Here is a 27,253-nt window from a genome sequence, read left to right as displayed (position 1 = left end):
GAGCCACCCTGTGGTCTCTCACAGCTCATATAAAAAATTTCTGGTTTCGAGTCCTCAATCAGGGGTGCCTTTTAGGGGAACCCCACTCATCTGACGTCGCATTCTCCCTGTCCATCACTATTCGTTTTATATTTTATGAACAAGCATCACCGTTTTCTTTTTAACATCTAACGTAAATAATGATGCAATTTGTCAGTTACATTGAACAGTTTAGCTATGGGGCCTTACAATGAAGCATTGTTATAATGCGCACAGACCTTGTTTTCCAGTGTTCGTTTTCTTTGTTTTCTAATAGTCCTCATTATAATATTCGAACCACTCTAATGTAACTAAGACAATAAAAATGAGAAGAACTAATTCGATAAAGTAGTGGGAATGATTAAAGTCGTGTGGAATATATAGTTGACAGCATTAACCCAATTGCCACGTAAACCTACTGCAGAACCGAAACCTTTCTCTATGGTTTTCTTCTGAGGGCATGCGCCAGGCACCACGTGCAAGTTACAAGTTCTTCGTGAGGGCTAAATTATGGCAATTTAAAGAATTACGAGTTTGAACACAAATTCAATGTAGAAATATCACTTCTCTGCAGCGTTTTGTCATACAGGAGGGTGTTCTCTACATCCGTAACTTTATTAATAATGGTTGTCCAATTCTGTTGGTGATTCCCAAGCATCCGCTCCTCTGTTATTGAATTCCACTCCACGACTTGACTCCACAGGTGGACGCCTCGGTTTGTCTCGCACTTACGACCGAGTACGACGCCTTTTTTTTTTTTTTTGCCTGGACTATACCACAGCATCCGGCGCTCCATCTCACTGTGATACGTGTGCGTGGGGGAAAAAAAACCATCGAGGCTATTAGGTGACCTTCTCCGACCTATTTACGTGCCCCTGGAACCGTTTTGATGTGTTGGAGTCTACATTCTTGGCACATTCTCGCCGTCACGGTCAGATCTATATTGATCGCAGTGGAAACCGATTATGCGACACGCGACGCCATCACAAAAGCTTTACAGATGAGCTGCGCTGCGGATGTCGCTGATTTATTTTTGTACAGCGTCATTCTGCATCATAGCGCTCCTCGCCAATTATTTACCGTCCGCGGTCACTACTTTTTGTCCCGAGTTATTGAAACCATCCTCTGTTCATGTTTTACGAAGCATAATCTCGCCACGGCGTACTGTCCCTAAATCAACGGCATTCTAGAGCACTTAAACAGACCCTCATGGTCATGTAATAATTGTACGTATCGCCTGATCATCATGCTTGGCTGGGACCTCAAGCTGTCATATGTAATATTTGCCAACAATTCTTCCAAGCCCAACAGGACGAGTTAGTCACCCTTCTTCCTATTTTTTCAGGAGCCCGGCTTTACCTCTGGACACACTGGTCCCGCCTGTTGGCCGCCTCATAAGCACCTACCCACGTGACGCCCTTACTCAAACCATGTAGCGTGCCAAGTAGCCCGTAGTCGGCTTCTCGCCTCTCAGACTTCCCAGAAGTCTGCCCACGATAGGCGACATCACCACGTATTTTATGACCCAGAATTCTTGATTCTTCTATGGTCTCCTGCACGCCGCTTTGGCCTCTCGGAAAAACGTTTGTCCACCTACAGTAGGCCTATTCATGTAGTACGCTAGGTCGCCGTTGTGACGTACGAACTTGCCCCTCTTTTGCCCGCGTTGTTCTCCTGTCGCTCCGCTACAGATATTGCACATTTTTTTTATTTCCAAATACTGCAGACAGCAGCGCTGCCCAAGCAGGAGAGGGGTTACATGTTCTGCAATAACAGTTCAGCAAACATATTTTCATTGGTGCATTCAACAATAAATTGAGGCAAACAGTTCCACTAATGTGTTGTGAGGGGAAAGTATGAATTCTGGTAAAGTTTGGTCCTGGCGAAATATGGGCTTACTACTTTGGAGTGGTTCAGTCTACTAGATCTCTGGGGTGCAGCAAAAATATAGACATCACGTGACAAACCAGACTTGTTGTTATACAGCATGTGAAAGAATTTCAGCCTAGAAACCTGACGGCGTACTTTAAGGGGTTCAAGCTTAAGCTGACTCAGCATGTTAGAGACCGAAGATGTTGAACGGTAATCAGAAAAAATAAATCTGGCTGAAAGACGCTGGATGCGCTCTAGTTTGATAATGTCTTTATTATAGCACGGGTCCCAAACTACCGACGCATACTCGAGAACTGGTCTGACTAGAGAGCGGTATTCAAGTTTGACGCCATAAGTAGCGCCTTTATTTTTGGCGAAGAAAACAAAGCTTATTGAATGCCTTCGTGGTAATATTGTCAATGTGGGTGTCCCATTTGAGGCTGTCTGTAATCGTTAACCCTAGATATTTAACAGCTGAAACAGAATTAAGAAACTGATCCTGTATGTGATAGTTGTAACCAATGGGCTTCTTCTTTCTTGTTATTGACATAGATACAGTTTTTGCAAAATTAATCTTCATACCGCTCTCCTCACACCAGTCCGAAAGTTTACAAAGGCTTTCATTCAACACAGTTTGTTGTGAAGCACTGTCTATGACACTGTACAAGACACAATCGTCGGCAAACAATTTCACGCTTACACTTTCATCGACGTTTTCGGCAATGCTATTGATATAAATTAAAAATAACAAAGGACCTAGCACAGATCCCTGAAGCACTCCGGTCAATACATCAGTATAAGCAGATCTATATCCTGAACATTCCACAAATTGGGTCCTATTGCTTAAATATGCCTGCAACCATCTAGTCAAATTGTCTGGAACCCCTGCTTGTTTCGCTCTATCAATAAGCAAAGGGTGCAACACGCGGTCGAAAGCCTTTGATAGGTCAAGAAATATGGCATCAACCTGCTTGCCACCGTCAACGGCCGAAGCAAAGTCATGAATGACCGATAAAAGTTGCGTGACGGACCCTTTTTCGAAAGCCATGTTGATAGGCGATGAAAAAGCTTTTAGATTAGAGGTGGTAAGATAGGTGATGGGCTATTACGTGTTCTAGTATCTTACAGCAAGAACATAGTAAAGAGATTGGTCTATAATTAGCAGCATTAAATTTATTGCCCGATTTGAATACCGGAATTACTCTAGCTGTTAGCCAGTCGGTTGGTAAAGAACATTGCTGAAGAGATGCACTAAATATAACAAAAAGATAATGAGACATTATTTCAGAATATCTTTTAAGAAATGCGTTAGGTATGCCGTCGGTGCCGTGTGACGACTTTACTTTCATATTTAGCAAGAGTGAAAATATCCCCTCACGACTAAGCTCTATGTCGGGCATTACAGCAGTAGACGGGAATTGGACAACATTCGGGGCTCGCACATGAGAGGAGCCTGGTCCAGCAAGAGCGAGCTGGAAGCTACTGCTGAATTCATTAGCAATATAAGTGAGGTTGTCAGTTATGCTACCATTTATTTTCAGCTGTTCCATACTTCTTTTGGTTTCAGAGAGGAAGCGCCAAAACTTTTGGGGCGACTCTTTTAAGAAATTTGTTAGCGTTTGGCCATAAAACTTGCTGCGTGCGTTCCTTAATTTATTAAGCAGTTCGTCCTTAAGGGCAACCAGTTCAGTGGAAGCGTTTCCCTTCGTTTTCCGTCTTCGTGCAATACGGCGTTTTAAATGAATTATATCGCGGTTAATCCACGGAATGCGACGTTTTGCCGTCTTATGACGTAGTGGAACAAAACTTCTAATGCAGGATAGAATTAAAGCTTTAAACTTATTCCAAAGATGCGAGACATCGGCTCTCTGGTCGACTTCAGAAAAGGAGAAGTGTAAATTATCAAGAATGGACTCATCGTCGGCAGCTAAAAAATTACGAAAAGTTTCGCGACAATGCATGGGTTTTTTACTGTCTAATTTCACATTTACGTGAATGAGCTTGTGGTCCGAAATTCCATCTGTGGTACTAACTGCGTAGTCATCGGGCATGTTTTTGAGAATTACAAGGTCAAGAACCGATTGCGTCGATTCAGTAATGCGTGTTGGGTCATTTACAATTTGCTTAAGATCATGAAAAAATATGGTGCCAAGAAGAAGGCGAGCGCTATCTGCATCTTCGGAACCCGAGACTGCAAAACTTTTCCAATCTATGCCAGGTAGATTAAAGTCTCCAGTAAGCACTAGCCTATGATTAGGTTTGAGCGTGCGCTCTAAATATCCTGCCAGTGATTCCATAAACGATACAGCACTTTTAGGAGGGCGGTAAACCACGCCGAGCAAAATGGAAAGAAACGGACATATTGCCCAGCTTAAGCCATACCAAATCATGCTTTCTTTGGAAGTCCGCGCTGGAACGGCGTTTACACCACCGGGGTCATGCTACGAGAAGACGAGGACGAAATGTTCCCTCGCCTTGAGGAAGGGAAAGGCAGATATAATTAGTATCGAAATAGAGAAGAGGGAGCTTTTCGAAGTCCTGTAACATTCGAATATTTTTGTGAGCGCTGGAACTTAAAAACGGTTGTATTTTGTTTACTTTGGAGGGTTTAACGTCCCAAATCGACACAAGTTATGAGGGACGCTGTAGTAGAGGGCTCTAGAAAATTCTGCCACCTGGAGTGCTTAAACGGGCACTTAAATCACACAGTACCTTGGCACCTTGCTTTTCGACTCTATCGAAAAGTGGTCGCCGTGGACAGGATTTGATCTCGCGCCCTTGGGTTCATCTGTAGAAACGCCATAATTACTGAGCTACCGTGGCGGGCATTCAAATAAGAGAATAAAAAATAAGAGTTCATAGAAGCCATGCAGTAATTTATAAACGCATGATAATGTCAACAGAATTATGATATAGGGTTCGAAATCAAAGACGCTATACAAAACTACAAAACACAAATCTGCCAGCGATAATGGGATGACAATTGACGTTGTACGAATTAAAATTTCCCTTGTAAGAGGAAGCTAAAAAATAAAAACAATAGAGAGATTGCGCAGGCAAAAGTGAATAGAAACGGTTACATATCAAACGGTCTCGTGAGGAACGGCTGGGTTACACACGGCATCAGTTATGAATAAGCTATGCGTCATAAAATAAAATATAACCGTAAAGCGCCAACAAACGCTTAAACATTGTATGGAATCGAAACATCCTTGAAATGAATGAAAGTTTGCGAACCATGAGCAGTTAGGTTATTCGTAATTCTAAGTCAATATAAGTAATCACAGAGCGACATCATTATTAATCCAGGTACAAGCCTGGTGACCAGTTCGGTGCGTATCCCTGATCTTCATAATATCCGTGATGAATGTTAGACTTACCCTCGCTAGAAGCTAGTCTCGGTTATTATGTTAGTAGAAAATCCTTAGTAGAGCGTAGAACTGGTGCATGACCACTTGACTAACTTACCGTTTATGAACCCGTTTAACTGATCGTTTTACAAATTACGCGCCGTAATTATTACTGTTCATTAGTTAACCTTTAGAATTCACCTCTGATGTAAATATTCAAATATCATTCGTAGCTTATACCGATTATATTTGCATTGATTTAATGGTAGGTCTCCCTTGTCGGTAATTAGTTACTTGTTATTACACACTGAAGTTTCCTCTGTGTCATATATTGTTAAATAGATTTGGACGGGCAGAATGCGAAATTGTGCGTTATTGTGCAACAATCGCCCGATCATGGGTGCAAACCCTCTTTTTTTTTTTAATGGTTAGACATGAACGCTGTCCTTCAGCCAGCCATAAAACACCCTGGTTTTCCTAAAGTAAATGATCTTGCACCATTCTTATGACATCAATCACATCATAACCGCTTTTAGATGTCTTTAATGATTTTTTTTATTTTTGCTGTCTATATCTGAAAGTTTATCCAGGAATATATCGTTGGTGGTACGAACGTTCATGCTTTGGGGTCACGTAATCTGATATCCGAGTTTTGGTGGAGGACCCTGCTGTGCCCTGCCTGGACGCCCTACGCCTTACTTCTATCGTAGTTGTCATTTTCTTTCCTTTTGAATTACCAAGCCTTCCATTGTTAAACCAAGGTATCTGTTCTACAGTAAGCGTCTCAGAAAATCGTCTCAGCGATAACTTGATTATTGGCTGTTTCCCCAAGCGTCGTGTCCATGTACTATTGAAACATAGGCTAATCGGAGAAATATGCAACCTATGGTCACTGCATATTGCGTGGCCTGTATCTTCATGACCTGCACCATAACATAATGGTGGCACAATAAGAAGCGTGTTTCACGCATATGTCACGATTGTGTTGTTTGGACGACGTTTCACCCCATTCCGCGTGACGCGAGACAGGAAGTTAACTTCCACCCCTATGGGCGACGGTAGCGCTGGCTACCACTTCTAAATATAGGTTACACCCTGAATGAATGCCCGAGGAAGGGGAAGACAGAGCAGCAGTCGACGTAGTTGAGTTTGTTGAGCGCCGGCCACGAATTTCAGAGATCGTGAGTTTCGGACCCACTGATGTTAGGTGATTTTCACTTTCTAATCGATTATCTCAATAATTACGTTATTATTTCACAATAATTACCACACAAAAACAACTGTCGCCTTTTCTTGCTGAGAGTGACTGTTGGCTGACTTTGTATCGCGTTACGGGTTCCCTAGTTTTCCTACATTTGTTTTGAATTTCTAATTCTCTAATTCTTGATTCTTAATTGTCATAAGGGTGTTACAGATTCTCGACTCTTCGCTAATGCAACAAACTATCACAATAACTTGATTGTGCAAGAACTCAAAAGCATGGGGAAAATATTCGCATAATCTCGCGTTTTTTATTGTTTATCTCTTTTAAAGATTGCCGCATTTTTGTGTGTTTCCTCTCACTGTATGCATTCATCCTCAGTATAGATTACTGGCTGTATGATTAAATATGTAATAAATATCAACGCGGTATGCATCCGCGGACGAGATAAAACGGAAAGTTATTCAGACTGCCAGGCATAGCCTGTCTACTGTTTGCACATGTGGCATTTGAATGTCAACGTTTACAGGCTCAACAATGCGTTCTTCAGCTAAGGAGGTCATCAAATTCATCTTCTGATTTCCCGAGCAGCCGCGAATGTTGTGATAATGCCACACGGACAGCTTACCAAAACGTCTAGTCGCTGGAAGTGCTCCATTGTCCTGCTAATCACGGTAGCGACGTCCGCTTCGAGCGTAACGTCTCCTGTCGTCACGAGCACCTATGAAAAGAGTTTGGCAAGGCGGAGAAATGAGCAGCAGACGTTGATGGGAGTGACATGCTGTATACGTGCGGTCTAATGAAAAATTGTCACATCTCTACTGGTCGAGTAGGATAAAAAAATCTTCCCGGTATTATTATAATTTACATCTCGATTAAATCATGATGAATCAGCCTAGAAGCAGCTTTCTTAGTGGTTCTATCGCCATCTTTGCAAAAAATAAAAGAAAATAGAATTATATTAGTACGCTAAGCATCAAATGAGCATACGGTACAGTAAACGCGTATAATAGAGGTTTAGTTAGTTGTGACGAAATTTATGAACATTGCTTTAACAGGTGGGAAGGCGGAAATTATTTCCCTTCCTTAAAAGCTATCTATGCTTTACGTACCGCAATTATTGCCTTTCATTCAGTGCGACACATTTAGATCCTCGCTTTTCCAGTTCTTCCTTCATATACCTTAACCGTCTGTGTTAGGGATGTATCTATTTACGTGCAGTATATATGTGCCCATTTTGGGCCTTAAATCTCTTTTTGGACTAAGGTCACGGAATATTTCAGGTATGCATCGATGACGATATCCAAACCTTGTTCTGAGTGGGCATGCATCTTTCACCTTTTTATGGCTATGGTGATGCGTGTGCGACAAAGAAAGACGCACATAGCAGCGAGAAACTTTTATTAAAATTGTTCGTGCAGGTGGATTTATAAGTTACTATAATGAAATTTCTGCCTTCGCTGAGGCGAATCAAAGTTTAGAAGAGCATTTGAAATCTGTGCAAAAAAGAACTAACGACAAGAACAGTGTTCACGCGCGCTGCCTGTATATATATATATATATATATATATATATATATATATATATATATGTATGTATATACGTGTGAAATTCGTGAGCTATCACGAAAGCTGTTTTTCTGTTTCGTATTCCACCTAGATTAAGAAACCTCTGCTATCAGAGTTTTGTTTTCGTAATTAGAAGGCGATGCCCTAAGTTGCAGAGCAACCTTGTATTTTCTGTGTGTCACTTTTGTAAAACAGAAGTGTTCTTGGCAACTATATGCATCTAGGTTAACGTCATAGTTGTCGCCATTACTAGGTGGGCAGACATAGCAGTACTGTCATATCGCCTAAAGATGAGGATAACTGAGATCATCATCATCATTATCAGCCTGATTATACCCACTGTAGGACGAAGGCCTCTCCCATATTTCTCCACTTCACCCGGTTCTGTGCTAGCTGCATGCACTTGACCCCTGCGAACTTCTTAATCTAATCCGCCCACCTAACTTTCTGCCGCCCCTGCTACGCTTTCCTTCCCTGGGAATCCAGTTTGTTACCCTCAGCGACCATTGGTTATCGTCTCTTCGCACTACATGTCCTGCCCATGTCCATTTCTTTTTTCTTAATTTCCACTAGAATGTCGGTAACTTGAGTTATTTCTCTGACCCACTCTGCACGCTTTCTATCTCTTAATGTTACCCCTACCACTTTTCGTTCCATACCCCTCTGGGTTGTCCTCAACTTAAGTAGAGCTCTCTTGGTTAGCCTCCACGTTTCAGCCCCATAGGTGAGCACAGGCAAGATGCAACTGTTGTATACTTTCCTCTTGAGCGATACCGGTGAGCTGCTAGTCATAATCTGCGAGTGCTTGCCAAATGCGCTCCATCCCAATCTTATTCTTCTTGTTATTTCCTTTTCATGGTCCGGTTCTGCGGTTACTACCTGTCCTAAGTAGACATATTCGCCTACTACTTCCAGTATTTCGCTACCTAATATAAACTACTGTTCCTTCCCGAGGCTGTTGAACATTACCTTAGTCCTCTGCATATTGATTTTCACGCCTACCTTTCTACTTTTCCTGTCTAGGTCATCAATCATTATTTGCAGTTCATCCCCCGAGTTGCTTAGCTAGGCAATGTCATCAGCAAATCGCAGATTACTGATGTATTCTCCATCTACCTTTATCCCTAACTGCTCCCATTCCAAGTCTCTGAATACTTTCTCTAAACAAGCTGTGAATAGTACTGGGGAGATTGTGTCTCCTTGCCTAACACCTTTCTTTATGGAAATTTTGTTACTTTATTTATGCAGAACTATGGTTGCTGTACAGCCACTATATATATTTTCCAGCACTTTCACGTACGGCTCGTCTACCCCCTGATTTCGCAATGCTTGCACCACCGCCGAGGTTTCAACTGAGTCAAATGCTTTTTCGTAATCAATGAATGCTATGTATAAGGGCTGGTTATATTCCGAGCATTTTTCTATCACCTGATTGATGGTATGGATATGATCGATTGTAGCGTACCGTTTCCGAAACCCTGCTTGATCCTTTGCTTGATTACAGTCTAAGGTTGTCCTGATTCTATTAGCGATTACCTTAGTAAATACCTTATACGTAACAGACAGTAAGCTGATTGGTCTGTAATTTTTAAGGTCCTTAGAGTCCTCTTTCTTGTGAATGAGGATAATGTTTGCATTCTTCCATGGTTCCGGTACCGTCGATGACACCAGGCACTGCGTATACAGGGTGGCCAGTTTTTCTAGCACGAGAACCCCGTCCTTCAGCAAATCTGTAGTTATCTTATCCTCTCCAGCTGATTTCCCCCTTTTCATAGTTTCTAGTGCTTACTTGACCTCGTCCTTCGTCACTGGTGGAACGTCTGACTGTTTTTCCCTACCGCCAATCTCATTACGGTCCTGACTACTTTGGCTACTCTAGAGATCTGTATAGAACTCCTCGGCTACTTTGGCTACCTTGTCCATATTAGTGATGACGTTGCCCGCCTTGTCCTTTATCGCATACATCTGGTTTTTGCCTATGCCCAACTTCTTCTTTACCGCTTTAACGCTTCCCCCGTTCTTTACAGCATGCTCAATTTTCACCATGTTATACTTCCTTATATCGGCCACCTTGCGCTTATTGATTAGCTTTGATATCTCGAACAATTCGATCTGGTCTGTTGAATTGGAAGCTTTCATACTCTGGCGTTTCTTAATCAAATCTTTCGTCTCCTTAGACAGCTTACCGGTATCCTCTCTAACTATCCTACCGCCTACTTCTACCGTGCACTCAGTAATGATATCTCTGATATTATTGTGCCTTGCCTCTAGGGTAATGTCACCATCCTCAGTTAGAGCAGAATACCTATTCTTTGGGAGATCCTGATCTCTTCTGCCCTCCCCCTCACCGCTAATTCGTTGACGGATTTCTTTCTTACTAATCTGTTGCGTTCCTTCTTCAGATTTAGGCTAATTCGGTACCTCAACATCCTGTAGTCACTGCATCGCACTTTCTCGATTACCTCTACATCTTGCATAATGGCGGGAGTTGAACACATTATGAAGTCGATTTCTTTTTTAGTCTCTCCGTTAGGACTTTTCTATGTCCATTTCCGGTTCTTCCGTTTGCTGAAGAAGGTATTCATGATTCGTAAGTTATTGCGCTCTGCAAACTCAACTAGTAACTCCCCCCTGCTATTCCTAGAACCAATGCCATATTGACCTACTGCCTTGTCTCCTGCCTGCTTTTTCCCTACCTTGACATTGAAGTCGCCCATTAGTACAGTATACTGCGTCTTTACTCTTCGCATTGCCGATTCTACATCTTCATAGAAGCTTTCAAGTGCCTGGTCATCATAACTAAATGTAGATCCATAGGCCTGTACAACCTTCAGTTTATACCGCTTATTAAGCCTAATTACGATACTGCACAAGAATGCTTAATTGGGCGAGTTGGTGCATTCGCATTTTTTTCTCCTTGCCAGCTTCATTTGGCGAGCCAAATGAAGCTGGGCAGAGGCTAGTAGAGTTTTGTCAAGAAAACAACCTGACCATAGCGAATACTCATTTTCAACAGCACAAGAGGCGCCTGTACACATGGACTTCACCGGACGGTCTTTACAGGAATCAGATCAATTATATTCTTTGCCGGCAGAGATGGAGAAGCGCTATACAAGCAGTAAAAACAAGGCCTGGGGCCGATTGTGGCACCGATCATCAGCTTCTTGTTGCCAAAATTAAGCTTCGATTGAGGAAAATGCAGAAAACTAGAAGGCCTTTCAGGTATGATCTGGATCAAATTCCATTAGATTATGCTGTGGAAGTGAGGAATCGATTTCAAGAATTAGATCTAGAGAGCCCGAAGAGATGTGGACCGATGTTCGTGATATAATACAAGAGGTTGCTACTAAGGTAGTTCCAAAGCAAAACAAATGCAAGAAAGCAAACTGGTTATCTGAAGAGGCTTTACAAATAGCTGAGGAAAGGAGGATGGCAAAAGTTATGGGGGAAAGAGAAATATACAAGGTTCACAATGCGGATTTTCAGAAAATAGCAAGGAGAGATAAGAATGCCTTCCTGAACATACAGTGCCAAGCAGTTGAGGACAACAGCCAATTAAGGAACACAAGAGCTCTGTATAAGACAATCAAAGATATCAAAGGAAGCTTCTGTGCTAAGCTGGGCGTGATAAAGGACAAACGAGGCAAGGACCTCACTGAAGCCTCAGATATAAAGAAGAGGTGGCAGGTATACACAGAAGAACTGTACAAGAAGGACACGAATGTGCAACCCAACATAAGACGGTTGTGATTACTGATCTCGAGCCGGGCATCCTGAAGAGTGAAGTTAAATGGGCCTTAGCCAGCCTTGCTAAGAACAAAACTAGCGGAATTGATGGCATTCCAGCTGAGTTGCTTCAAAACCTCAACCATGACGCTGTTAACATTTTGCATACATTATGTCGGAAGATTTGGACAACCCTGCAGTGGCCACAGGATTGGAGGAGGTCAGTTTACATCCCCATCACAAAGAAAGGCAGTGCCAAAGACTGTTCCAACTACCGCACGATAGCGCTTATTTCGCATGCTAGCAAGGTGATGTTGAAAATCCTCCAAGGTAGGCTGCAGAAGTATGTGGATCGGGAGCTTCCGGACGTGCAAGCTGGGTTTCGCAAGGGCAGAGGAACTAGAGACCAAATTGCCAACCTTCGCTGGATCATGGAAAAAGCAAGAGAGTTCCAGAAACTCATCTACTTCTGCTTTAATGATTATGCAAAAGCGTTTGACTGCGTAGATCACAGCATATTGTGGCAAGCTCTCCAAGAGATGGGAGTTCTAATTTACCTCATCTGTCTCCTCAGGAACCTGTATGAAGGGCAAGAGGCCACAGTCAGAACTGGGCATGGTCTTACTGATTGGTTTCCGATCGAGAAAGGAGTGAGGCAAGGCTGCATACTGTCGCCCTGCCTACTTAACCTATATGCAGAGTGCATCATGAGGAAGGCCGGTCTGGACGAGTCTTCAGCTGGAGTGAAGATTGCTGGAAAACGTATCACCAACCTTAGATATGCGGATGATACCACTTTAATGGCAGAAAGTGAAGTGGAACTCAAGAGACTTCTGATGCGCGTACAAGAAGAGAGTGAGAAGTTTGGGCTTAAACTGAACATTAAAAAGACAAAGATCATGGCGTCTTGCCCTATCAAGTCCTGGAGCATCAATGGACAAGAAGTGGAAGCTGTGACAGATTTTCTCTTCTTGGGCTCCAAGCTTACCTCGGAAGGAGACTGCAGCCATGAAATTAGGAGACGCCTGCTTCTGAGAAAGAGAGCAATGGTTAGCCTTGACCGCCTAGTAAAAAGCAGAGACATTAGTCTGCCAACCAAGATCCGTATAACTTGTGCTATGGTCTTTCCAGTTGTGATGTATGGATGCGAGAGTTGGACTGTGAAAAAGGCTGACCGCCGAAGAATTGACGCATTTGAATTGTGGTGCTGGCGAAGACTCTTGAGAGTTCCTTGGACTGCCAGAAGATCAAATCAGTCGATATTGTCGACCATAAACCCTGACTGCTCATTGGAGGGTCAAATTCTAAAGTTAAAGCTCAGCTACTTTGGTCATCTGATGAGAAGAGAGGAGTCGCTGGAGAAAGATTTGATGTTGGGAAAGGTTGAGGGTCGCTGGAGAGGGGGTAGGCAGCGAACGCGATGGTTAGATGGCATCCTCGAGGCACTGCAGATGAAGATATGTGATGTTAGGAAGATGGTGAGAGACCGGAAAGCGTGGCGTGACATGGTCCATAGGGTCACGAAGAGTCGGACACGACTGAACGACTGAACTGAACTGACTTGCGCTACGTTTCCTAAAATGCTAATTACGATGCCTGCAACCCTCTCATTAGTACTATAGTATTCATCTATATTACCCGCTATATAATTATTGACAAGGAAACCTACTCCTAGTTGTCGCCTCTCTGGTAAACCTCGATGACATAGTACATGCCCATCCTTCAGTACAGTATATGCCTCATTCGGTCTCCTAACTTCACTAAGCCCTATGACATCCCATTTCATGCCCTCTAGTTTCTCTAACAGCACTGCTAAAGTAGCTTCAATAGCTAGGGTTTCAGCGTTAAACGTTGCCAGGGTAAGTTTCCAATGGCGGCCTGTACAGCGGAGCCAGGTATTCGTAGCACCCCCTGTTGCGTCACAGGTCTGACCGCCACCGTGGTCAGTTGTTCCGCAGCCGCTGGTGACTCAGGGCCGGGGTTTCATGGAGCTTATCATAGGAGGTTGCGGCCAATTACTGCACCAGGGTGGCCAACTTCTGTTCTGGTGAGGGAGTGCGTTGCCGGAGGTGTTCACCGGCATCAGGTCGCACCCCAAACCTGTTTATGCAATTCCATCGACACGCGGATTTTTTTTTTTCATCCGGTGGAGAATTGCGCGGCACCGGGATTTGAACCCCGGTCCTCTCGCATGCGAGGCGGATGTGCCTTTACGCAATCGAATTATCCCCGTGAACAGGGGGTCCGAGCTTATTAGGCCTATGCGGAGTGATTGGTTTGGTTGGTTTGTGGGGTTTAACGTCCCAAAGCGACTCAGGCTATGAGAGACGCCGTAGTGGAGGACTCCTGAAATTTCGACCACCTGGGGTTCTTTAACGTGCACTGACATCGCACAGCACACGGGCGCAATTGCTTTTCACCTCCATCGAAAAGCTGCCGCCGAGGCCGGTATTCGATCCCGCGTCCTTGGGAACAGTAGTCGAGCGCCGTAACCACTGCGGAGTGAGTTATCAGCCGAGTTATGTGACCACAGAAAATTATTCTGTCACAAACCTCCAAGGACGCTAAATATGCTTAAAGACAGAAACCATTACATTGTTATTAGTGTTGTTATACTCTAGGATGAGTTTGCAAATAAAGTTTAATAAAAATTGTCCTTGGGAGAGATGGTGTATAGGTTTTAATAAGAGAAAAAAGCCCACTAAAAGGCGCACGCGTAAAAAAGAAACAACACATCGTATCAGCGCTTGCTCACTCTTTTTCTTCCCTTAGTGTTTGTCATTTAATGCTCTTTGTCCTCTATCGCAAAAAAACTGCTAATCAAAACCTGAAATTACCCCATGTTCTTTTAACTCTTGCAACCACATGCAGCTATACACCTATTCATAGTTTTCTTGGTTCTGAAGATTTCACGCTGATCGGCCGACAACATATTTTGATTTGAAATCTATTCTGATAGATTTCAGCATCATTATACGTAGACTTTGTTTCAAGAAAAGTGCTTCTTGTCTTCTTTCTTTTCCATCTATTTATCTACCTTCAAACCAACACCTCGTTTTCTTCACAATTTATTGTATTCCTTTCTCCGCTTCCCCCGCCATGTAAACGTAGGAAACAGAATAAGTTTTTTTCTTATATTATTCGACGAATTAACAAGAGCCGACATCAAGACGGTATCGCTCATTGCTTGTTAATTATTGAGATTATAAGTTATGATTGCCTGCAGCATAGGATTTTAGTAAATAGAGTTAAAGAAAATAAATAGAAATGGCATAGATACCAGGCGTAGAATATAAAGTGTTTTGTCTACATAATAAACGCTTTTATAAATCCTTACTAAAATAAGTTGTTTTGTCTGAATTACAGTCGTTTTTATTATTTCGTAAGACTGCAGCAATATAGGGATCAGTGGCGGCTTTTGTAAGCTGAAAGCAAAGTATTATTTCTGCATTTGTACAGAAGATAAACCTCTGAAGGTTCACCGCAACCTATGGTGAAAAAAGGTCAAATCATGCCGAGCATAATTTAAACTTTAAATATTATTGCTAGCGTTTAGTTCAGTTAGGTCGTTTAGTCGTGTGTGACTCTTTGTGACCCTATGGACCATGTCACGCCACGCTTTCCGGTCTCTCACTATCTTCCTAACATCACATAACTTCATCTGCAGTGCCTCGAGGATGCCATCTAACCATCGCGTTCGCTGCCTACCCCTTCTCCGGCGACCCTCAACCTTTCCCAACATCAAATCTTTCTCCAGCGACTCCTCTCTTCTCATCAGATGACCAAAGTTGCTGAGCTTTAACTTTAGAATTTGGCCCTCCAATGAGCAGTCAGGGTTTATGGTCGACAATATCGACTGATTTGATCTTCTGGCAGTCCAAGGAACTCTCAAGAGTCTTCGCCAGCACCACAATTCAAACGCGTCAATTCTTCGGCGGTCAGCATTTTTCACAGTCCAACTCTCGCATCCATACATCACAACTGGAAAGACCGTAGCACGAGTTACACGGATCTTAGTTGGCAGACTAATGTCTCTGCTCTTTACAGGCGGTCAAGGCTAACCAATGCTCTCTTTCCCAGAAGCAGGCGTCTCCTAATTTCATGGCTGCAGTCTCCTTCCGAGGTAATCTTGGAGCCCAAGAAGAGAAAATTCTGTCCCCGCTTCCACTTCTTGTCCCTTGATGCTCCAGGACTTGATAGGGCAAGACGCCATGATCTTTGTCTTTTTAATGTTCAGTTTAAGCCCAAACATCTCACTCTCTTCTTGTACACGCATCAGAAGTCTCTTGAGTTCCTCTTCACGTTCTGCCATTAAAGTGGTATCATCCGCATATCTAAGGTTGTTGATACGTTTTCCAGGAATCTTCACTCCAGCTGAAGACTCGTCCAGACCGGCCTTCCTGATGATGCACTCTGCATATAGGTTAAATAGGTAGGGCGACAGTATGCAGCCTTGCCTCACTCCTTTATCAATAGGAAACCAATCAGTAAGACCATGCCCAGTTCTGACTGTGGCCTCTTGCCCTTCATACAGGCTCCTGAGGAGACAGATGAGGTGAATTGGAACTTCCATCTCTTGGAGAGCTTGCCACAATCTGCTGTGATCTACGCAGTCAAACGCTTTTGCATAATCAATAAAGCAGAAGTAGATGGGTTTCTGGAACTCTCTTGCTTTTTCCATGATCAAGCGAAGGTTGGCAATTTGGTCTCTAGTTCCTCTGCCCTTGCGAAACCCAGCTTGCACGTCCGGAAGCTCCCGATCCACATACTGCTGCAGCCTACCTTGGAGGATTTTCAACATCACCTTGCTAGCATGCGAAATAAGCGCGATCGTGCGGTAGTTGGAACAATCTTTGGCACTGCCTTTCTTTGGAATGGGGATTTAAACTGACCTTCTCCAATCCTGTGGCCACTGGAGGGTTGTCCAAATCTTCTGACATAATGTATGCAGATTGTTAACAGCGTCATGGTTGAGGTTTTGAAGCAACACAGCTGTAATGCCATCAATTCCGCTAGCTTTGTTCTTAGCAAGGCTGGCTAAGGCCCATTCAACTTCACTCTTCAGGATGCCTGGCTCGAGATCAGTAATCACAACCGTCTTATGTTGGGTTTGCACACTCGGGTTCTTCTTGTACAGTTCTTCTGTGTATTCCTGCCACCTCTTCTTTATCTCTGAGGCTTCAGTGAGGTCCTTGCCTTGTTTGTCCTTTATCGCGGCCAGCACAGAAGCTTCCTTTGATATCTTTGATTGTCGTGTACAGAGCTCTTGTGTTCCTTAATTGGCTGTTGTCCTCAACTGCTTGGCACTGTATGTTCAGGAAGGCATTCTTATCTCTCCTTGCTGTTTTCTGAAAATCCGCATTGAGAGCCTTGTACCTTTTTCTTTCCCCCATAACTTTTGCCATCCTCCTTTCCTGAGCTATTTGGAAAGCCTCTTCAGATAACCAGTTTGCTTTCTTGCATTTGTTTTGCTTTGGAACTACCTTAGTAGCAACCTCTTGTATTATATCACGAACATCGGTCCACATCTCTTCGGGCTCTCTAGATCTAATTCTTGAAATCGATTCCTCACTTCCACAGCATAATCTAATGGAATTTGATCCAGATCATACCTGAAAGGCCTTCTAGTTTTCTGTGTTTTCCTCAATCGAAGCTTAATTTTGGCAACAAGAAGCTGATGATCGGTGCCACAATCGGCCCCAGGCCTTGTTTTTACTGCTTGTATAGCGCTTCCCAATCTCTGCCGGCCAATAATACAATCGATCTGATTCCTGTACAAACCGTCGGGTGAAGTCCATGCGTACAGGCGCCTTTTCTGCTGTTGAAAATGAGTATTCGCTATCGTCAGGTTGTTTTCTTGACAAAACTCTACTAGCCTCTGGCCAGCTTCATTTGGCTCACCAAGACCGAACTTGCCTGTAATGCCGGAATTTTCTTCACTCCCGACCTTAGCATTCCAGTCTCCTGATGCTGATGATGGGGTGCGGTCTAAAAGGTATTGTAGGTCCGCATAAAATCTCTCAATGTCAGCTCCTTCAGCAGTAGTGGTCGGTGCATAGACTTGGATAACTGTTATGTTGAAAGGGTGACCTTGGATCCGAAGTGAAATCATTCGGTCGTTTATGGGGTTGTACCCTAGCACTGCTTTGCCCATTCTTCTGTTTACTATGAGAGCGACCCCATTCCTTCTCTTGGATTCGTGCCCACAATCAAAGACATAATGGTCGCCGGAGTTAAATTCTCCCATTCCGGTCCACTTGAGCTCGCTCATATCCAAGATATCAATGTTCAATCTGTCCATTTCTCGCTTGAAGTCATAAAGTTTACCTTGCGTCATAGATGTTACATTCCATGTTGCTATGTGATATATTTCCTTGCAACATCGGACTTTCCGGTCGCTGCCCGACACATCCACAACTGAGCGTCCTTTTGGCTTTAGCACAGCCGCTTCATTCGTCCTGGAGCTACTAGGAATCGTGAACACGTCTACACCGATGGCTCAGTTGCTTCAACAAGCTCCGCGGGGTCCGTAGTGATACCGTCGAGGTCCATCGTGCTGAGGATCAAGACGACGTACCCCACCTCTTCAACTGTTGCGGAACTGGCTGCATTACGTGCAGCTATTGAACACATCGGCCAGGAACTTCCAGGTGTCTGGTCCATTTTTACGGACTCGAAAGCACCGTTTCAAGGCGTTCAAGCTGCGCTACGTCGTGGATCACATGAACAACTAACTGCAGAGATCCGCGTGCTATACCACGACGCTACATCAAAAGGTCATGATATAATTTTCCAGTGGCTACCTGGACATTGCGGTATTGAGGGAAACCACCAGGCAGACCAGGTTGCCCGTTCTGCACACAACGACGGAACTACAGTGAACATTCCTATATCTAGAGTTGACGCAGCCTGTCGACTTCGTTCCTTAGCGGCGGAGCTAATGCTTTCAGCCTGGAACAAAGGAGAATTTTCCAATCGACACCTCAGGGAACTAGACCCTGGGCTGCGCCTTCGTGTTCCCCCTAACTAGGGGCGGCGCGAAACAACACTGATGTGCCGTATGTGGCTCGGTGTTGCATTCACCAAAAAAATACAATTATGTGATGAGAATGGCGGATAGCCCTAACTGTGAAAGATGCGGCTGTGAAGAGACCACACAGCATCTCCTTTGCGAGTTCCCTGCTTTTTCAAGCGAAAGATATGCGCTGCGTTCGGCTCTGGACCATACTGACAGCCGTCCTTTCACAGAGGAGAAAATCCTCCGCCCATGGCCACAGAAGGCGTCTAACGGCAAAGCCTTCAAAGCACTTATGTGTTTTATGAGAGACACAAACTTGATTGAGAAACTGTGACTGTGCTGCTCGCCGCCTTATCTTTCCTATCATTCTCTTCTATCTTTCTCCTTTAAACTCCTCATTCCCCTTCCCCAGTGCAGGGTAGCAAACCGGAAGCTTTCCTGGTTAACCTCTCTGCCTTCTCTCACTTTCTCTTTCTCTCTCTACTAGGAATCGCCCTTTGTTCATCCCCAGTAACATGTGGGACGCCTTCCAACCTGAGGGGCTCATCTTCCGGCGCCATATCATTGATGGTATTGTGACTGGCCATAGGGTTTTCTTGGCAGGAAATACTGGAGTGGGTTGCCATTACCTTCTCCAGTGAATCACATTTTGTCAGCGTTGTTAGCGTACTGGAAATTGCCTTATTGAACCATTTACGCTTAATGAGAACGAGCAAAAGCAAAACAAAATGCATATGTTTCAATACAAGAGCCACGCTCTGCCTACATAAATTGAACTTACGTCTTTGGAAAAGAGGCTTTGATATAATGGCTGGTGGTGTTTTCAAATGACTTCGCCTGTCATTGGTTCAATCAAGCAGATCAGTGAGTAAGCAGCTTTCCCAGCATCTTGGAAATTTAGGTCTGGCTAAGATAGGCAAACAGCAGTAGTGCTCTTATGTAAAGAGGTTATATTTTTCTCACAGTTATCCAAGTCCACGAAGCTACAAACAGAAAAAAATGCTAAAGATTGTTCTCAGCACAAGCTGTAGAGATATTCTATTTTCCTGATATGATTGATGTATAGTTAAAAAAAGACAAACCCTGAAATGCCTGGCATTATACGCAATATTGTAAATAATATCAGCAATTCTATTTCGGATTCGGCTCTTTTCAATTTTAAACTCAACATTTTGCTATACTTCGCGGAAAAACATTTTACTGTCATTTCAGGCTGTAGTTATGACAAGGCTTTTAAATGGTCACGATGTGAATAAAGCATTGGAAAAATTAGTGTAATTATTCTGCGCAGCCAGGAGCTCTACTACGCTTTAGGCGAGCAAGTAAACTGTAATAGCAGGCTTCGGCTTTAAGCACTGATTTTAGAGTCATTCACAGTTCACAAATAGACATCGGAAGATAGACGAGTTATAATGTATAGATATAATAATTATTTTACTTCTAAAAGGCGAATTTCCTATAAGGATATTTTCATTTCCTCGCATCTGGTATATTTTGAATTTTTTATCTGCCAAGAACCCATTTCTATGCGTGCCGAATCAGTTGGATATTAAGTCTACTCGAGAAGACGAGGCTCTTTCTTACTACTTCTCGCACCATGTGTCGCTGTCCTTCTATCAACTTTGTTTGAACAAATCAGTCGCTGTTTCTTCGCCAAGCGCAGTTTATCACAACAATATTTCTGTTATATTTAGTTTTACCTCATCCTAAACATTTTTGTTAACTGCTTCTTGTTATAGCACCTGATCACCTTTTTTCACCAAAGTGATCAGAATTTAAGTCTCTTTCCCACCTTGTCTTCGGGGATTCCATTAGCACGGCACTCCTGCGCCACCCTCTGCAACTGCGCTGCGTTCCTTGCTGTGAGGGATAGGTAGCACCCAAGTGAAGCAAAGTGGAGAGCCGTCGCTTCTCCAATGCCCGATGATGCACCTGCGTATAAATTCGATTGCTGCTGAGAATAGATCATCTTTCGAAAATAACTATCTATGTTCAAACTGAAAATGGCTCCTTAATTAAAAATGGAGTAGGGCGCATGGATTGTAGTTGGTGTACAGTCTGTATTCTGGAAACTTGAAACATTCCTTATTTACTTGTTACACATTTACTGTGCGTTGTATACATGATTTTCTTGCTTTTTTACAATGAACGAATCACATGTCTTGTTTACTTAAGTTTTCAGTTATTAATTGTATTATCCGCATGGCTCATTTTTGATTTATATCTCACTTCATTTAAAATTGTTCTTCTCAGTTCATGTGACGGTCTAACGCTGTGCCATTTTTGTTATGATAGCTGTGTTTGTTTTTGTTGGTTGTGCTTGTTTACGCGTTATGTTTATCTTCTCTACCTGTAAATAACTCTGGATTGGTCCTATGTGTAATTTAAACCGCTGCTCTTCGTTGCACCCAGAGGGCCCAGAAGCGTGTCAAGCTCGTTGGAGAGTTTTTTTTTCGTCTGGCGCCCTCTGCCGTCCTTTCCGCGGAAGATAACTAATTTGATTGATTGACGAAAACTATGATAATGAGCAACCTCCACTCTGAAGGCTCAAATTCTTGGCGCCTAAATTGCCGTGTACGGCACAAGCCAATGCCCCTTAATTCCTATAGAGGCATTTTGTTCATTCTGTTCATCACGTGTACCTGCTTTAAGAAGTTGAGAAGTGGAAATATACACTACAGTAGAACACAACTGAACAAAATATGGGTGTAGGCTAGCCAATGGTTCATTATAAGTGGAAGTCGAAGCAGCGCAAAAAAAAACAGGGACAGAAGAGGAAGTCACAAACGACAAAATTGTAGCTGTGTGTTCCCCTTCTACGTCTACCACTGAACGACTGTCATTTAAATTACGCATTCAGTTGTAGAAACGTTCTTAAATCCCCTACCGAAGCTCCACTAAACGTTATGCCAACGTCCTTCTGTTTAACAAAATTCAATGTATTGCTGTCTTCAGTTCCATGAACATTTTAACGGCGTCATCCTGTGTCTCCCAGAGCATACTGAGTGCTTCCACAAGCAAAATCTGTACGTTTCATATATTTTTACATTGAAAAGCACGTTTCATTACCGAGTGACGAAATGCGGCTATCATTTATCTTTAAAACATATTAGTTATCTGATTGAGCTCGTAGGCAGCGGAATCCGTAGCTGGTTTTGCACGTTAAAATGACTCCATACCATAGCCACCATAGCCGGAGCATTAGCCTCAGTAGACCATTTAGCTCCGGGGAAGGCGTACATATACGTATGCTGGTTAACCACGACCTCCTCAAGTAATGAGCAGCATGGAGAAACTTTAGGACTTTGATGCCCAGCGGTCTGTTGCGAAGGACAAGATTCACTAGAGGCTCGAGATGGTGAATGATTTCACACCACTACACACCCATGTTCTGATGTGGAGCAAAGGTCAATGAGTTCTCCGCATGAGCGTTCAGTTCAGTTCAGTTCAGGCGTTCAGTCGTGTCCGACTCTTCGTGACCCTATGGACCATGTCATGCCACGCTTTCCGGTCTCTCACTATCTTCTTAACATCACATAGCTTCATCTGCAATGCCTCGAGAATGCCATCTAACCATCGCGTTCGCTGCCTACCCCTTCTCCGGCGACCCTCAACCTTTCCCAACATCAAATCTTTCTCCAGCGACTCCTCTCTTCTCATCAGATGACCAAAGTAGCTGAGCTTTAACTTTAGAATTTTACCCTCCAATGAGCAGTCAGGGTTTATGGTCGACAATATCGACTGATTTGATCTTCTGGCAGTCCGCATGAGCGTAGTGACATATAAATAGGTTGAGATATGATTCGAACATCCGATGTTACATGTAGCTGATGAAGACAAGCTTTCACACATTTATTTCAGTTCAGTGAACTCTCACTTTAGCAAACTTTTTCCTAAGGTCCCTTGAATTGTATTCCTGTGAATTTTCACTGTATCGTAATTTGAAAAAAATGCTTTCCGTTTTCGAATAATGAAAGATGTTTGTGGCCCACAAAAATACTTGCATACTAAGTTTAGACACTTAGTTACTTGGCGTTGATAGAAATTCTGTATGAGCCATTGTTCAAGGGGATGTTGCTTGGGAAAGTAATTTATTATCACTTCAAAAGACTGTGCCAGCGGTCAAAATATAACGTCAGTTCGCCTCCCGAGATTCAATTCTAAAAGGTCGTCTCATTGTTTTAAGAGAATCATTGGCTACTTGGTCATGGCGAAGTAAAGCTTTAAAAGCAGCAGTTGGCGTGTATTTGAAAACCTATACCATACAAATCACATGTTGGCAAAGGCATCTGAAAATATTAAAGTTTCCTCGCAACTAAAAATGGTCCATGAAATCCGGGTTCGATGCATTTGAAGCAAAAAAATAGACAAGTGTAAAGTATCTCGACATCACCTGGTTAAACAGCTGAAACACCGCCGAATAAAACTTAGAAGCTTAATTTTTGAAATCAAACAGATGAATATACGTAACAAATAATTTTGGCTATTAAATGTCGTGGTGTGATAAATTCTAAAAATATTCGTATTAATTCCAGAAATGAAAATAAAACCATATAATGGCAAAATAAAAAAAATCTAGTAGCTATTACTTTTGCAGATTTCTGACGCTAGTCATTTATGAATGCAACCCCAATTCTGCAGACAGTAAATGAAAGAGTATTTAAAATATTATGTGCACAAAATGTTTACATTTATACCACCTCTTCTTTGTTTCTGAACGTACACTCTATGCGAAAAATGTTTAAAGCCCTTGGCTATCGGGGTCCTTTAGGATTTGTGGTTCTTTTTTGCTGTTGTGGAGGAAGGAGAAATAATATTTTCACCGTAACAAGATCTACAACACTGTGAATGCATTATAGGGAACACTGCATGTCTATAAGCATTCCATTCAGCTTACGTTCCTGATGAAGGGTGCATGACGGTCTTGAACACTTCAGGATTACGGCATATCTGCTCGAAGTTCTTATTTCAAAAAGTAGCAGATTGACATTTTTGCACTTAGCTTGTAATTTTAATAGCAATGTTGCGTAGAACAATGCAATCATTGAAAAGGTGAGGAGGCAGGGGTTATAATTTGTTGTTCTGCAATTCAGGTGCCAGCCAACCCAGCAGAAGCTTACCATTCAAAATTACATATCCATCGCAGTGTTTTTTTTTTTTCAAGGGGTATTTTGAGTCTCATAACAGGCCCACTTATTCAAGGGTAAACATAGAGCCCTTCCAAAAGATGTGGTCGTATGTTCCCACCGCTGTATAGACGAGCAGCAGGGATGCAAGTATCTCATTGAACACGTGAAAATTTTTCACACGATAGCATTTTCACTTAGCATTTTCTCCCAAAGATTGCAATTCGTACTGATGAAAATTGTGTGAAAATTCTGTGCAGCAAAAAATAAGCCATTATGAAATAGATACTCAAAACATTGTCTCAATGATGGGACAGAAGGGTTTTATTTTGGTAACTTTTGTTCATGTTTCGAATTTACATTATAATGACACAGTAGTTTGGGACCAAGATCACCATAGTCATCCTTACTATACCCATTTTCGGACTAATCCTCCTCCGATTCCCTTCACTTTATCCGATCTAGTACCAGGTGGTGCCTCTTACTCTCGGCTATCGTCCTGATCTCATCCCCCTAACGTATTTTCTGCTCCTCCTGCAATGTTTCCCAACTCTATGAATCAAGTCAGCGAAGGTTAATAATAATGCTCTACCTGCCCTCCCTATGCACGTTTCTTCTTCTTGATTACGAGTTGTATGCATGAATGCGTAATTTAAATGACAGCCGTTCAGTGGTAGACGTAGAAGGGGAACACACAGCTACAGTTTTGTCGTTTGTGACTTCCTCTTCTGTCCCTGTTTCTTTTTGCGCTGCTTCGACTTCCACTTCGACTTCCTTTTGCCGATTCTGTATGGTCCATGTTTCTTCAGATTTTCATCCCCGTTGCTTTTTACATTTTCCTAAATTTAAGCGGAAGCCAAGTTAGCGTCAAACAAGACGAACACAAGAGAGGCTGGTAGGACGACGCGCAAGTAACAATTGAGTTTATTGAAGAACACGGGAACACGGGTGCAATATTCAGGCAGTCTGCCTCTCTACCATTCGTTTTGTTTTGCGTCAACTTGTTTTCATGTATTATATTGTAACTAGCAAAGCAACAAGCTTTACTCAAGCTGCCCTCTTTAATTAACCTCTAATTTATTGCCTCACATGTACGTAGGAGTTAGATACATATTTATATACTTTTTTTCTGAGGGACACTGGTCAACTGCCATGCATAATCTAAGAATATCTGCCTAAGGCGCTCGACCGCTATCTTATTCCAGTTATTTACTCTCGCGATACAGATTATTATACGTCTTAGTTATTATCTGTCCTAATTATGCGTGTTCGCTTATTACTTCTAGCGCAACTCTACCTATTAGAAGCTGCAGTAGCCTTCTTAGACGGTTGAATATTGCTTTCATTTTTCGCTTATTATTTTACAGTAGCTATTCTCCATTGCCCATTTAGGGGTTTGACCATGCATTGTAAGGTTTTTTAAATCATCCTCGGAATTACCCAGCTAGACAATTTGATAAGCTAACTGCCGATTACTGAGATATTCCTGATACCCTTATCACCGACTGTTTCCAGTCCAAATCTGCAAACACTTCCTTCAAGCACCGGTAAATAACATAGGACCAATCGTGTCAACTTGACAAACTGTCTTCTTTATTGGGATATAATTTATTGCTTATGGACGGTAGTAGTGGCAATGCTGCTGTTATAGATATTTTCCTGTACACTCTCACATGTGTATCACCTATATGCTGGTTCAGAGGTTTCGGCTGTCGAATACTTTTTCCTTAAGTATCATGGCTAGATTAGAGGTTGGTTGAATTTTGCCTATTTCATCGTGGGGTCGTTTGTAGTGTGGACGCAATGTATTGTGGTGTAGTCTTTACAAAAGGCTATCCACTCGTTTTGATGATTCTAGGATTAGGTAGTCCTGATTATATTGGCGATTATGTTATTAAATAGCCTGCGTTAACTGATATTAAGCTGATGGACGTGTAATTTTCCAAGACATCGACATGCTGAACACAAATGATAAAATAGTATAAGGTAAGATATTTTACTATATGTCGGTTAGCTCGAGGTTCAAAAGCATTGAGTGCATTGTTCTGCAAATTTCTTTGACACGATATCCCCACCGTACTTCATGCAGATCATCACCTATGTGACTATCCTAAGCTTGTTCGCCCTTTCATTACTTCCGAGGCTTTCCTTACTTCCATCTTCGCTACCTGCGCAATGCCAGAATAATATATGACCCTAATAATAACGGTATTCTTAAAACCTGTATACTTTACATAAGAAAAGATTTTAAAAGCTGAGCGGAACAAAAATTTCAAGAGCATGTAATTCCCTTGGAGCTTAAACATCATTACGTTATTTCCTTGTAAAAGTTATCTTTGCGGCTGCTCAGTGTTCACAATACTGAAGACAAAATTGGCGGAGAGGCAGGAGGGAGGAGGGTCGGGCACTTTACCTTGTCCTTTAAGGATGCGATGCCAGAGCCTTAATTCCCCTCTGCGGCTTCCCATCCCGACTGTCGTTTTATAAGTACGCACTGCCCTTCGCCTAAACACATATCGCATACGTTTTCGCCTAATTATGTCACATTTATTCGTTAGCATCCAGGCATAAGCTGCAAATTATTTACATGACCAGCTGGCATATATACAAAGCCCCGATTTGGTAAAGTTCTACGGGCGTCCCAGCAGGGCCAAAAAGTAGCCTGTCTTTCACGGCATATTCTGAAGACCTGATTGGTCAGGTTCTTGTCTCATCCATCTATCTCAATGCGGCAGTGCAAGTTTGTTTTGGTGTCTCGTTCGGTCGCACAACCCTCTAAAAAACGTGCGTCCGGCGATACCAGCTACAAACTAAACTTGCCAAAGTCATGCCCCTGATTTCTTGGTTACAATACTGATGCCTGATTTTTTGGGGAACTGGGCAATTAGCGCTTTTCCATTAAAAAATCCCAAGTTATTTATAGCTGTCCTCATAATAGTTAGCGTTACCGAATTCATCAGTAAATAAAAGGGCACTTAAGGTTACTATTATTCAGTAAATAAGCTCCCTGTTTGGGAAATCAGTATATGCTTGTGCGTGAGATAGTAGACTGCTGCTGATTGCCGCAAAATGCATTGGGTTCAGCTGATAATTCCAAACTCTAAGGATAGAGCGGGAATTCTTTTTACGCATTATGAATGTTTATTTGCTTACAAAACTGACACGTCTGGATATTTACTTTTAGGTCACGGCAAGACATTTTTAAACATTCGTTGAAAGTGTTTGTCAACAAAAGGCTGCCAATTGATATTCAATAGGTGATTAGAACGCACCTGAAAAAAAAAGTGAAACAAAATGGTTTGAAGATATACTTGCTCTTGCTGCAGTAAATATTTATTCTTACTCTCGTTTCTTTGGCAAATGGTAAGTGTTTT

At 42.6% G+C, this 27,253-nt stretch overlaps 1 protein-coding gene across 2 annotated transcripts in view; it reads right to left on the bottom strand.

The window, feature by feature from the left end:
- The window catches only part of LOC146195981 (uncharacterized), a 125,076-nt gene that overhangs the window by 95,798 nt on the left and 2,025 nt on the right, over positions 1–27,253 (bottom strand). For both annotated transcript variants that reach the window (XM_084597985.1, XM_084597984.1), the window contains exons 2-3: positions 20,546–20,685; positions 7,070–7,162 (exon numbers count right to left, since the gene is read on the bottom strand). In XM_084597985.1, coding sequence (XP_084454111.1) covers positions 7,070–7,162; positions 20,546–20,685 — 233 coding nt within the window. The remainder of the gene's footprint in view (positions 1–7,069; positions 7,163–20,545; positions 20,686–27,253) is intronic.

The sequence above is a fragment of the Amblyomma maculatum genome, chromosome 3 (genome assembly GCF_055883805.1).
Source record: "Amblyomma maculatum isolate TAMU_Amacu chromosome 3, ASM5588380v1, whole genome shotgun sequence".
Lineage (NCBI taxonomy): Eukaryota > Metazoa > Arthropoda > Arachnida > Ixodida > Ixodidae > Amblyomma > Amblyomma maculatum.
Note: the sequence above shows the minus strand (reverse complement) of the source record. Positions and strands in the feature narration are given on the sequence as shown.